Raw genomic sequence first — 13,712 nt, forward strand, 5'->3', positions numbered from 1 at the left:
CGATGGACCACCGAGCCCACTTCTCACAGATCCAACCCTTAGCGGAAATTCCCCAGGGTCATGACCAGAGAAGGCCTCACCCCACTGCTGGGCTCTGCTCTACCCCGGTATGGATGCCAGCTGGGGTGAGGCAGCTGTGAGCAAGCAGCACAAGCGCAAGCAGCACCCGAGGGCGAGGGCAGCAGCGGGCACTCACCTCCGCGATCTTCAGCACTGCACTCCCGTTCAGGTCAAATGTCGGGGTGTAGGTTATGCAGAGTAAAACCTTTACCAACCGGGAGGTGGGGGAGGAAGGAAGAGAGAGGGGGTTAAAAACCTAGAAAGTGACTTTTATTCCATATGGCTTTTGTGCAGTCCTCTTGACGACTCCTTTGTTCTTTGCTTTATCGAATGCGTTGCTATTTCACTCACTGCTCTCTAATTGGTGGCCGCACATTGTCCAATAAAATAGAGATGAACACTTTTAAAAATAAAAGATGCTACCCTCACCCCCAGGGAAGGACCACTGTAAGGCAAGCCAGAAAAGGCATTCCTCAACAACTCCAGGAAGTCTACCAGTATCTGATAAGGAAACTAAATGGCCAGGCTTAGTGCTAGGCACTGTGTGTATATGATCTAGATTGCTTTTTTAGTAATTGTCATTATGATTGTCTTTATTTTACTGATAAGGAAACTTATGCTCAGAACAATTGAATAAGATGCCCAAGATCACTCAGGAAACAAGTTGTGGAGCTGAGATTTGAACCCAAGTAATCTGACTCCATGCCCTGAACCCCTTGGCAATACTGTCTCTACTTCTTCCTAGATCCAAGCATCACTCAACTTTCCTGCTCCTGTCCCCCTCCCAAATCCATATGAGATTAGAAATTCTTTCCTCTTCACTCCTGCAATTTCCCTCAGAATGCTGCCTGGGATTTATTTATTAGTCCCACATTCCCCTTATTCTCCAAGATATATAGACGGCGAGTCGATGACATTTGCAAGATCTTTAGCGACCATTAAAAATCTCACTCTCTACTTGTAGAGCTATTAGGGAACAGATCAATAAAAGCCTGTGGCTTTTTAAGAATTGCTTCTAATTTTGGAGATAAGACGCCAGACTCTCCCCTGTCCATTTGGCTCCTGACGCTGCAACTTTGCTAGCTGGTAGCCTCAGACATAAAAGTGCTGGTGTCTGCTCCTTGCTCCCAAACACAACAGCTGGGCCCTGCTTGCACCTGGTCCTGTCAGTAGCAGCCTCCTGAAAATGTAGTCCAATTCATGGAAGAGCACTGAAGCCTAGCACAGTCACCTTATACAGCATATACACCTCAGCAGCACACCCAAAGTATGATTGTCAGATGGGACAAGGCCTTTCCTAAGCTCTCATTCTGAGTCACCAGCCAGGCCAGTCCTAGATGCAGTCACTCCTTCGGAGAAAGCAATTACGTGTGCAATTTAAAAAGGAAAAGGGGATTTTTGCCAATTTTAGTCACAAGGTTAGATAAGTTCATTGTGGGTCTGCTCCTCAGTCTTTTAATCCTTAAGATGCCTGATACCCAAGCGTCGACTCCTGATAAAAATCATCTCAATGCTATGCCAGCTGGAAGAGAGGGATAATGGAGCAACTGCTTTATGGCCTCATGGAAAAAGGCTTTCTTTAATATAAGGGCTATCTTTGCGGGGGTTGGTGTTTGGTGTGCAAGAAAGCTGTGGGCAGCAGTCACCAGGATCTATCTGGCCTGGGGAGAGGACACATCTAATACCTCTGTATTGGGTGTCCCTTTGCCGGAAACCCTCCTGCCCTTGACTCCTCCTATGCTTGTTCCTCGTGTCACTCATGTAGTTGGTTCTTTCAGGTCTCAATTCAACCTCTGTGACACCTCCGCTCATTTACTTCAGAGCACATACCAGTCTCATGTATGAATGATGCATTTACTTATTTATGATCTTCCCATTAGACTATTACATCCATTGAGCACCCAAAAGGCCCTCAGGCTTTCTCATATGATGCTTTCCTACTTTAGCTTTCTGTTACTTTGCACAGCTTCCTTTTCTTGTGTCCCCCTCCCCCTCATGTTTACAGCAGGTGGGTAGGAAGGTATGAGAAAATGGATGGCTGGTGGAGGCGGTGGTCTGTGAAGGTGAGTACTGGTCCACCTGGGCCTTGGTTTTTTAGGTATTCATGATAAAGACTGACAACTGGACATTTATGAAACCTGTTTACCCCACGTAGTTTCTTACAGGACTGACGACCGACATTCTGCCTTCCATCCTGTGTACATTCATACAAAAGTAGGTTTGAAAAGAAATGTTCAAAAACCCACCCCAGCTCTCTGTGACCAAGAGCTGTGTTCTGGCGGCAGTGGCTGGAGGCAGTGGGAGCGGTGCCTTTGAGAGTCTTCACGAAGGGTGCTGGTGGCGGGATTTGATAATCACGAGTCTCACGAGTCTCATGGGAACAGGGGAAGCTCGACTCCCTCTGCCCCAGGGAAGGCACAGGGAGGCCTTGCAGCCGGAGTCTGCAGCAGACAGGCTCCCTGTACCCACCCATTGCTGGTTCTATTCAAAACATCTTTGAAGAAAGGCTTTCCCCACCTGATGCCTAGCCACCAATACCAAAAGACTCACCGAGCCATACGCAAAAGCTAAGCACAACAGACAATAACGAAGGAGAAGTGAGCACAGTAAGGAAGCCAGCTCCTTAAGCTCGCACACAGTCTGTTGTGTTGGCAGCACAGCAGGTTTTAATTACGGCTCTGACAGTGCCCTGGTCCCCCAGGGCTCACAAGATATATAAAGGACACCAGTGTCTAGCAAGGATGATGAGGCAGACAGAACTGACTCACCCAAAAAGTGCTAAGTGGAGAAACAGTTGCTATGCCCAGTGCCTAGCAAGCATTAATTCACCAAATTAAAACACAGAGTGAAAGGAAACTTAGAGCCACAGAAAATTAATTTAAAGTGTCTGACTTCCACTGCATTGTGAGAGGGCAAAATTTTTAAATTCACATTCTGAGCATGTTGGCCTCGAGAAAAACAGGAACATCTAAATATCGAGGGCAACTCCATTAAAAATACAGCCCTCACGGGGTCACGAAAGCATACTGACTACATTATCACTGAACAGCAGGAACTTGAGTGATAGATAGGCAGCGTCTTGCAATCTAGCTGGATGGCACAGCCTCTATAAATGATCTAAAAGGATAGGAAAAAAGGCTTAAGCCCTGGCTGGTGTGAGTCAATGGTTACAACATTGGCCTGTGCACCAAAGGTCATGGGTTCAATTCCAGTCAAGGGCACATACCTGGGTTGCAGGTTAATCCCTGGCCCTGGTCTGGAAGCACGTGTGCGGGAGGCAACCAATCAATGTGTCTCTCTCATATTGATGTTTCTCTCTCTCTCTCTCTCTCTCTCTCTCTCTCACTCTATCTCTCTCTCTCCCCCTATCCCTCCTACTCTCCCTTCCTCTCTCTCTAAAAATCAATGATAAAATATCCTTGGGTGAGAATTTAAATAAAGAAAGGCTCAGTCTTCCATGAAAAGGGGAAAAATCATTACAAAGGCTACAAAATTCCCAATCAACTCTGCAATTTAAAATGTATACAGAAACCCCGGATTTAAAAAAAAAAAGCCTGGAAAGGAGAAAGTAAAGCTGGTCTATTTTAAGAACTGGCACAAGTGAAAAGGATCTGGCAATTCAGAGATGCCAAAGAGAGGCCGTAAAATGCTTCATTTAAGTGAAAAGGTATTCATGTATAGGAAAGAAACATAGCATATAGAGGGCTCGTACTACCCAAGGTTTCAGGCATCCGCCAGGGCCTTGACACGTATCTCCCACATACACGTGAGGGTGGGGACTACTGTATATATTAACTCTGAAGGTTAGAAGACATCATAACTGGAGAAGAGAGACTTTGCAGATGAGATGACATATGAGCAAAGCACTGATGCAGGAGAGAAAAGGGAGAGAGATGTGTACCAAGCAGAGGAAATGCCATGAGTAAGGGCTTTGAAGTATGAAGGTAGAAGCTAGAGATGATGCTAGAAAGTAGGCTGGAACCTTATTGTACTTCAATTTAAATGCCCTATGTTAAATGTTCTGCATGTATTATTTTAAGGTTGGTCAGGCCAAACTAATTGTACTAAGACAAATGGGAAGTTGAAGTGATAAAGCAGACACTTAATAAGATGTCAGTGAAGTTAAAGACAGATTGCAGTCATTCCAATGGATATGGTGCATTTGGCAAAGGGATGCAGGGACTTCCCAACGTAGAAGGCAAACATCTCCGTATTTAAAACCTGGGTATCATCCTACACTGTTCTCCCCACATACTCCCTCATGTCTGATCAGTCTGCTAAAATCTCTCCTGCTTCCTCCATTCCCAAAGCTTGATATTAGATATTAATAAAGTAACATATTTTGAAGAACAGTGATATCCCTTGTACAAAATGCTTAATACAGGCAATACCGCTACAGACGTGACAATCACAGAACTGGCAGAAAATGTAAAAGGCTTTTTTCTACAGAATTTATTTGGAGCCGTTTAGATATAACTTAAATCTGTGTGTCCTCTTCACCCCCATCAGATTCATAAGTTTCCTAGTGGTAAGGTCTGACTTTCTGATGCCCACCTGTTTACAGCACCTTGCCTGGCCCTGGGAGGCATGGTGAGTCCTGGCCCAGGCTCATCCTATGCACTGTCCACAGGAGAATCAACCTCCGAGAGTGTCCGTGGTCAGTGAGATTGCGCACCTCGGTGCTTAATCATTATTGGAAAATGTGTAGACAATGTGATAAGACAGCCCAGCTGTATAGAAGCAAACTCCTGGGAATCTGAATGTCACATCCAGGTGGTATAAATGGCTAAAGGCCATTTCGCAATCACGTACTGAAGTGTCAGGTGACCTGGTGAGGGCAACCGGAATTTAGTAAGCCTCCTTTCAGATGTACAGCCATCTGGCAGGACCTCACTCCGGAGTGAGAAAACCACCTCTGCTCCCCAGAGGGCATCTCCCATGAGACTTACAGAACATTCTCCCTGCCTGACATCTGTTCTGCTCTGAACCTGTCTTTGGCACTTAACATAGTAAATGGTAACTTGCCTAAGATTTATGTTTCAAAGACCTCCTTGCGGCTAAAGGACCATTTTCCAGAGACGGCCACTGCATGTCTACTTTATATCTACCTGTGTGCTGCATTCCTCGGGCTCTCCTTCATTTATGTGACAAATATTTATTGAGGTGTTACCAGGGGGCAGATCTAGCACGAGGTGTTGGGCATACAGTGAACAAAAAAGACACCTGATTCCTGATCTTGCAGGGCTAATATCTGGTTTTGAAGACAGTCATAAGACAAGGAGTTATAATAAGTTGCTATGAGCATTATGATTGGAAAAATATACTGTATTCTGGGAAAGTGTATCAGGGTCCAACACATAGCACACCAGTTGTAATGCTGTTTTTATCTTTTCATGAAAGTCTTAATTTAATATGTTGTAACATAAAATTAACAAATTAAACTTGGGGAAATAGTCAAGAAGCAAGTTGATTTGGGGGAGACAACCTACCCAAAGGCACACTGAGGACATGAGGGCACACTGAAAGAGCAAGGAATTCTTCTTTTCCTCTTTCTTAAACTATTAAAATAATTTTTATTTATATATGAGTGCTTCTTGAGGTGATTGTAGTTTCATTTTTCCAAATACCAAATGATATTTGTAAGTCGAACCAAACAAAATAATCTACCAGAGCTCAAAAGGGTATCTAAGAATCGGAGTCCAGCCCACAGAAGGCCCTGTCTTTCCTGGAACAAGGAGAGAGCAGACTCTTGAAATCCTCAGTGCCAGGTGCACTTCAGACCCCAGCTCTAGTTCTGGCTGATACCTTAGCTTTGCTACTTAATACATATCTCCTTCTGGTCCCTCACATATATTGGCTGGAAACTTCCTAAAATGGAAAGTAATCCCATAATTCCTTCTCTTTAGAAACATTCTGGTTCTTTTTTTTACTTGGTCAAATTCAGCAGAAACTGAAGCAGAAAATTCAGTGACACGCCCTGAATACTGAGACACCACCTGTCTTTCTCTCGGAGGTATACATCATTATCATTCACATTTTACAGCTTAGAACATTAAGGCACAGATAAATTAAAAAACTTTCCTATGTTCACCAAGCATTCTAGCTCCAGAAGCTCTGTTTTTACCACTCTGCTACCAAATATTTTGAAAAGCAGAAAAAGTAACAAGAAATTCTAAAATGACAGAGTATAATGATTGTTAGGACAGTTACATCATGCCATTCTGCTACTCTTGCAGACACACTTGTCCACGTAAAGGTGTCTCAGTTAATTCCTATCTAAACTGTAGGACATTTCTTCTTTCTCATTACGTTTCATTATTTTTCAGAAGCCATATTACTCACACTGACCTTGCAGTTAACTCAAACACAAGTCTAGAAAGTTTTCTTCTTCACCTATCCAATACCACACATCCAAAGACCAGATCAACTCCTAGGGTTGCCACAAAGCCTCTCCAGAAATATTTAAATGGTTGAAAAAGCAATTCTGCTACCAACAACTGTGTAAGTCCCACCAAGTAACTGAACCATTCCAACTTCAATTTTCCTATAAAAAGAAGGATCTGATGATGTTTGAGGTTACTTAAGTTCTAAAGTCCAAATCCATGTTGTTCTTTCTCAGTTTTGAACTCACACAGATATTTATCTATAATCACAACTTGAGTTTTTTGTTTCCTTTTATCCTGGTGGCCACTGAAAACTATCACATGTGTTTCCTTCTCCTCTCCATTAGTCAATAACTGAAGTAATAAGCAACTAGTAAGCCATATGCCAGATGCTCTGCCAGGCACCAAAGGGACACAAACAATACTGACAGTATGTAATTAGTTTTCACTTAGTACCTAGTGAGATTCTGTAGTCATGCCTGAATCAAGAGTTTAGGACTAACTAGTTGGAGAGATTATATCGTGACATTCCCCCTGAATAGGCCACTGTAGTCCACTAGGTCTCAGCTAACCTCACACCTCTCTGAATGCATTGTAATTCTTTTCTGCTGAGGAAAGTGCAGTAAAAAAAAAAAAGGGCAGGAGATGGCAGAGGAGATGTGTCAGCTGCCTCTTGCTGAGGAAAAATAAACCAGACTGCGATTCTCATGTGATAAGTGATTGTGGCAGACTGCCAGTTCTCTCTCAGCACTATCCTCTTCTTTTTGAAGTTTAGAACTCTGGGCACATGCTGCCCAAAATAAAGACTACACTTCCCAGCCTTCCTTACAACCGAGTGTTGTCATGTGACCAAGTCTGGCCAATGGGATGTGAGCAGAAGTGTCCTGGCTATCCTTCCTTCTGCCAGTTGGCTAGAATGTGGACGTGATGACTGAGGATGGGGGGCCATCATGGACAATGAGGTGGGGAAACAAAATCCAAGAAACAAATATCTCTGATAATGTGGTTCAGCCAATACTAACCTAAATTTATGCAAGAGAAAAATAAACTTCTGCATTGTTTCTGAGGAAATAAATCCTAACTAATACAGTAATTCTTTCTTCACTTTCTCCAATCCCAATCTTCTTGCTTGATTCTTTCTAATACTTTAGATCTATTTGCTTTAAATATTAGCTCTTAAGAAGGACTTCTCTGTTCTTCTCATCTGCCCACCCTCAGACCTTACTATAAATACACTTTTAGTTTTCCTAGATTGTTCATTCATTGTATTTATCACAGTTTATGTGTATTTATGCATTTCATTGATTTCTTTATCACTGGACTTCAGACAAAGACTGTTTTTGTTTCATTTCAGTTTCATTTTCATTGCCATGGGATCATCCCCGCCTAGCACAGAGGAAGCAATAGATATTTATTGACAATAGAATTGAAAAAATTGGAGGATCTTCCCCACTCTACTAACTCTAACACATTCCCAGTAAATATAGGAGCCTCTGCATCTCTGCTTACTTAACAAACACCATGGGTGTAAAGTTTTAAAACACTTAGAATTATTCTCAAATATATTCAAGTGGTATGGCACTTGGAAATGGTGAATAAAAAAAAAGAATAGATAATGTGAAAATACCTTTATCTCAAAAAGTAATGCATAAATTACTTAAAGGAAAACCACATTTCTAAGTTTTCAATATTTTCCATATATTTTTATTATCTGTCTAATGCAGTCACACTAAGGGGTAGAGAAGCTTGGGGGGAAATAGTACGAATTTTATCAATGTGTATACAAAGTAGAAAACACTATCTTCAATTTTCGGAGCAGGAAGAGGGAGGGCTGTTGGGGAACCATTTTCTTAGCAAAACCACCTATTTTAGATACTTCTGCATTAATCAAAGAAATGTGTTTGTAATCATGACAGATCAACCTCTAACAATTGCACATTCGAAATTAAACATTTTTCATCAAACACTGGATTGTTCCTTAATACTAGAGATTGCTGCAAATCTTTAACGTGTCTCAATAGACTTAGCTTTAGACTAAGAATGGATTTCTCCTTGTTACGAGAAGGCAAGACAATTTAGTCATTTTTCACCCTCAAACTTGGCTAATGATCATTCCTCCCCTAAGACACTCTAGAAGACCAAATGCCCAGAGTTAAAAGGCCAAAATATGAGACTCTGCCATTAAAATATTGAGAAGGGATGTAGAAATGTTCCTTCCATTTGGCCTCTTTCTTACTCCCAGACCAAGGCATGGACTGCAAAGCTGGTACATAATTTAAAAGTACTCTCTCCTCTCCACTGTAAGACCAGAGTTCTACATGGACAACCTAAAGCTTAGGTCTACCATTTCTACAGATAGTAAGCTTTTTCCCCATGAATCATTCACCTTTATATTTTCTGTAGACATCTGGTTGGCTTTGGTACAAAATATGAAAACATGTCAATGGTAAATGACATTTTCTTTCCCTTCCCCTAACTTATAATCTCAATTTCTCCTCTCTCCTCCCCTCCCCTCTCCCCTCCCCTCCCTCCTCCCCTCCCCTCCCTCCTCCCCTCCTCTTCCCTCCCCCACCCTCCCTCCAGAGCACATGCGCACAAACACACAAACAGAACCATCAGCTACTTTGGTGGGAAAATTACTATGATCCTTTCTTCATATTTGAATCTAGCTAATTGAACTAGTAAATAAATACAATGTTATAATGTCATGGGAGGGTACAGAAAACACACAGGAATTCAAGTCACTCTAGCTTTGCCCCTTGTTAGTCTGTGATGTAACTTTTCTATTCAATCAACTTTAAAATGTCTTGCAGATAGAGTAAGAAGGCAATGTAACCCACTCTTTAAGAACACAGGCTTGACCTCAGGCTGAATTATAGTTCAAGTACTGGCTCCATCATTTAACTAGGTGTGTGATCTGAGTATGAATGTCAAGTACTTAGCAGAGTTTCTGATGCATAATAAATGCTAAATAATCAGCTCCTGTCATTTCTCCTTTGAAAATTGTAAAGCCTTCCACCAATATTCATTTCTATTACCCAAAGATGCACATAAAATAAGATGTCCAATAACAAAACATTCATCAAATGCTTTCTCAGTATTCCATATCATATCTTGCCTTATCTACAAAGCTGGCCTGCCCTTCCCAGATAGCATGCTCTCATCTCTGACACGCTTACAGAGGCAGAAGGCCAGCCGTAATTCCCTGTAGTCTTCGAAGACTCAGCCAGCTGTATCAGTAATAACCTCACTAAAGGTTATCCATCAGAAAGAAGGGGGAAAACGTCCCAACAGATCTACTATCTGACCCAGCAATTCCACTTTTGAGTATTTATCCAAAGATAATGAAAACACTAATTTGAAAAGATCTATGCACTCTTGTGTTCACTGCAGCATTATTTACAACAGCCAAGATATGGAAGCAACCTAGGTGTCCACTGATCGACGAATGGATCAAGATGTGGTATATATACACACATAATAGACTATTATACAGCCAGAAAAAAAGAATGAAATCTTGCCATTTGCAACAACATGGATGGAACCAGAGTGTATTATGCCAAGTGAAATAAATCAGACAGACAAAGACAAATACTGTATGATTTTACTCATATATGGAATCAAACAAAAAATAAAACAAAATAGAAACAGACTCATAGAAACATAGACCTAACTGATAGTTGCCATAGGGAAGGGAGTGGGGAAATGGGTGAAAAAGGTGAAAGGGAATATAGTCAATAATATGGTGATTAGATTGCACAGTGACAGATGAGTACTAGGATTAGTGGGGAGATCACCTTGCAGGGTATAAAAATGTCTAATCACTATGTTGTACACCTAAAACTAAGATAACTAACATAGCATTGTGTACCAGCTAGAGTTAAATAAAAAAATACATTTTTCCCAATTCTAATGTTGAATTAGCTAAAAATAATAGCATGCAACAAAAACCCTTATCTTTCTAGGCATTTTGGAAATCTACTTGTGAAGAATGGCAGCCCAGATTGTTGTTTTTCTTTTCTGACAATGTCTGATTTCTTTCCAGACATTAATTACAAGTACCACGGTCTATTGTGATGTCATTAAAAAGTCCATTAAGATGGCTCTCCAGGATTTCCAGGAGAGTTAACATGTGTCAACTCCTATACTCAGCAAAGCTGGCAGAAGGCACTGCTGAACTGTTATTTTTTAAAGCAAGTACAGGTTTTCAAAACAGGTGTTACTGTGGACATGACCATGAAGCATCCTGCTTCTCCACAGCTCCTACAAAAACAGATACTTTCTCATTTTAATTTTTAATACATATGTCTGTACTCTACAAAAAGCTATATGCCTGGGAGAATTTCCAGATAATATGAAATCTGTGAGGCGTGTCTATCAGTACGACACCAGAGCTCAGCCTCCAGTACTCTGAGACTTAATAGTAGATGAAGGACTCAGCAGACTAGACTTGGAAGTGGTAAAAGCAATTAACACGGCAGCTGGCCTTGCTTCTCCCCCAATAGTGGCCAAGGGGGTAGTAGAGAAGTAAAACAAATCTAGAGGTGGTTATGCTTCGGTTCCTATGATTGCACAACTGACAAACATATGTCAAAGGACAGGAAAAACCTGTATATTCCAGAAGCAAAGGGAGTTAAAGACAAATAAGCTCCTCAAGGCCATCCAACTCAGAGTTTCCCAATGTTTACTGTGTACAGGACTATTCTTAGACCCACCACTAAGATTCTGACTCAGCAGCAGTAGGTAGCTGTAGCAGTAGGTGAAAGTAGGAAGAGTAGTGGTAATATTTAACACTTTGAAAGCACTTGCTTTATGCCAGATACTGTGCTGAGTTCTTTACAAATATCACTCTACTTAATCCTCACAACAATCCTATTGGGCAGGCGCTACTATTACCCCATTTTACAGATGAGAAGATCAAGCCAGAGTGGTTAAGGAATCTGTCCAAGGAAATGAATCTGCTAGGAAATGAATGAGGATTCAAACCTAGATAGGCTGGCTTTGGAGTCTGAGCTCTTCATTAATCACTACACTAAACCACCCACCAACAGGGTTAGGGTGAGTCCCAGGGCATTAAGAAAACGCCATGACTGAAACCAAGCCTTTCTTTTCTAAGTAGAGAAACTGAAGCCCAGAGAAGTGAATCTCTTATCCAAGACAAAAATCCCTCAGTGCACTTCCAGGAAGAAATCAACCATTCTACGCCACCAGCTATTCTTAAACATTCCTCTAGGGAGAGAACGGGCAGAGACATTACTGAAAGCCAGTCTGTGGTTCCAGCTGTTACTCTGACTGAGGCGCTCTTCTGGGAAAGATTTCCATCCTTTCCTGCCCAACTCACTCTTCACTCCCAGGATCTGACATACTGCAGAGTCAGTGTAAGGGGCTCCCAATCATGGTGATTTTCAAGGAAGGGAAAGGGGAGGGAGAGATGTCAACCGCCCCCCCCCCCCCTATAGAGATGGTAGCTGGAATGTGGGAGATTAAGGTCACACAATTTGAGCACGGGGAAAAAAGATGTGATTCTGATATGGTTCCAAATTATGGTCTTCTTCCCCTAAAACCTGACTATTCTAAGACCTTAGTGAAAATTGAAACAGCATTCGAACTCTGCTTTGTTTTAACATAGACAGGCAGGCAGGATACCCTGAATGATCAGATCTGTCACAAGCTAGAACTGCTCACATACATGCTCTCAAAAAGTGATAAATACATTTTCTAACATTTGACATGCATGAGTGGGCCAAAAATCTTACAGATGTATTGAAATCATACCTTTTCACTTAGTTGTCCTTTCTGTTCAATAATCAAGGTTACTCTGGGGGACCATAAGCAAGGATAATAACCATATATTATTCCAAGCAAAGGGTGAGCTAGCATGACCAATATGCAGAGGCATTTCCCAGAACACAGTAAGAGCTGGGGGGCTGGGGCGAGTCAGAGTTTGTTCCTGTGCCAATGACGCAGACTGGTAGCCACATCAAACCAACCTTCATCACTTCCACCTGCAGGTCTTCGTGGAGGGATGGCGTCACTTTCACGGCGTTCAGGATCTGATTGAGCAGCTGCTTTTCATCGGAGTCTGTTTCCATGGATACAAACCTCTCCTCTGACAGAAGCTTCTGTAAAGAGGCACAAGGCAGTGATCACAGATAGGCTCTTTCCTGCTGCCTTACTCTGTTGTAGCTTAGTGCGTACGGAGGATAATTCTTAAGAGGCATGAAGCTGGAGGCCATTAGGAAATAACTCCTGCTCCAGATGCCATTGCAAAGAAAACAACACATCAAACCTTTGGTGAAGTTTTTTGGCAAAGTCTTCTTCCTGCTATTATATTAATCATTATATATTTCACCAAGTGAAATTCTAACATGGTGGGCACAAAGGTTATTTGGGTGATGGGGGTGGAGCATGCCTGTGCCAAGGGAAATCAACCCTCACAACAGTCGTGCACACACACACTCTTTCTGAATGGAGCTTGTTCACAGGAAAGGAGTCCTGTAGACAACAAGTTCCTTTTCTCAGATGTTTACTTTTTCACTTACGACTGTGAACTATCCCAAACCCAACTGCCTACAGCTTCTGCTCACTTATCCTTCCCCAGATTCACACGGATAAGGCTTGTGAAGTATCCGAAATCAGCTGTGACGTCCACCTAAGTCTTTTCTCCTCCATACTAACCCTCCTCGGGCGCCTTCAATGGCATAGTTTCACAGGTGCTCTCGGGCTTAACATGTGGCCTCCAGTGTGAATGTAGGACCTCATGAGTGGTCTGACATGAAAGAGTAGTGCACCGTAAGGTAAACTGTGGACTGTGGGTCAATATGGTGTGTCAATGTAGGCTTCTCCTTGGTTAAAAAAAAAAAGAATCATGAATCATGTTGGTGAGTGGTGTTGACAATGGGAAGGCTATGCATGTGTAAGACAGAGGTACATGGAATTCCCTGAACCTTGCTCGCAATTTTATGGTAAATCAAAAACTGCTCTAATAATAAAGTCTTTTAAAAATAAAAAATAAAAAGATGGCAGAGGAAAATAAGGGAAAGAAATGAGGTCTTTGGTGGCACCATTGAGCTGGTGCACCAAACCTAAAATGGCCCATCTCTAGAATTCTAGTTATGTAAAATAATTAAATGTGTTTATTGCCTAAACAAACAAACAAACAAACGGTAATTCATAGCTTTAATCACATTCTCAGATCAAATTAGCTGTAAGTCATGGCATATTCTGTGCTGACTCACACTTGTGAATGAGAATCCCTAATTCACAAGG

At 41.9% G+C, this 13,712-nt stretch overlaps 2 protein-coding genes across 2 annotated transcripts in view; one reads left to right on the forward strand and one right to left on the reverse strand.

The window, feature by feature from the left end:
• ARFGEF3 (ARFGEF family member 3) overlaps nucleotides 1-13,712 on the reverse strand; it is a 126,627-nt gene that overhangs the window by 77,009 nt on the left and 35,906 nt on the right. Inside the window, exons 4-5 of the mRNA XM_006084420.3 lie at nucleotides 12,434-12,565; nucleotides 197-265 (exon numbers count right to left, since the gene is read on the reverse strand). Coding sequence (XP_006084482.1) covers nucleotides 197-265; nucleotides 12,434-12,565 — 201 coding nt within the window. The remainder of the gene's footprint in view (nucleotides 1-196; nucleotides 266-12,433; nucleotides 12,566-13,712) is intronic.
• PBOV1 (prostate and breast cancer overexpressed 1) lies at nucleotides 4,843-6,534 on the forward strand. The gene is given in 5 exon segments (XM_023750089.1): nucleotides 4,843-4,868; nucleotides 6,156-6,253; nucleotides 6,256-6,325; nucleotides 6,376-6,425; nucleotides 6,428-6,534. Coding segments are annotated over 5 exon segments (351 nt in total).

This window comes from Myotis lucifugus, unplaced genomic scaffold (assembly GCF_000147115.1).
Source record: "Myotis lucifugus unplaced genomic scaffold, Myoluc2.0 scaffold_11, whole genome shotgun sequence".
Classification (NCBI taxonomy): domain Eukaryota; kingdom Metazoa; phylum Chordata; class Mammalia; order Chiroptera; family Vespertilionidae; genus Myotis; species Myotis lucifugus.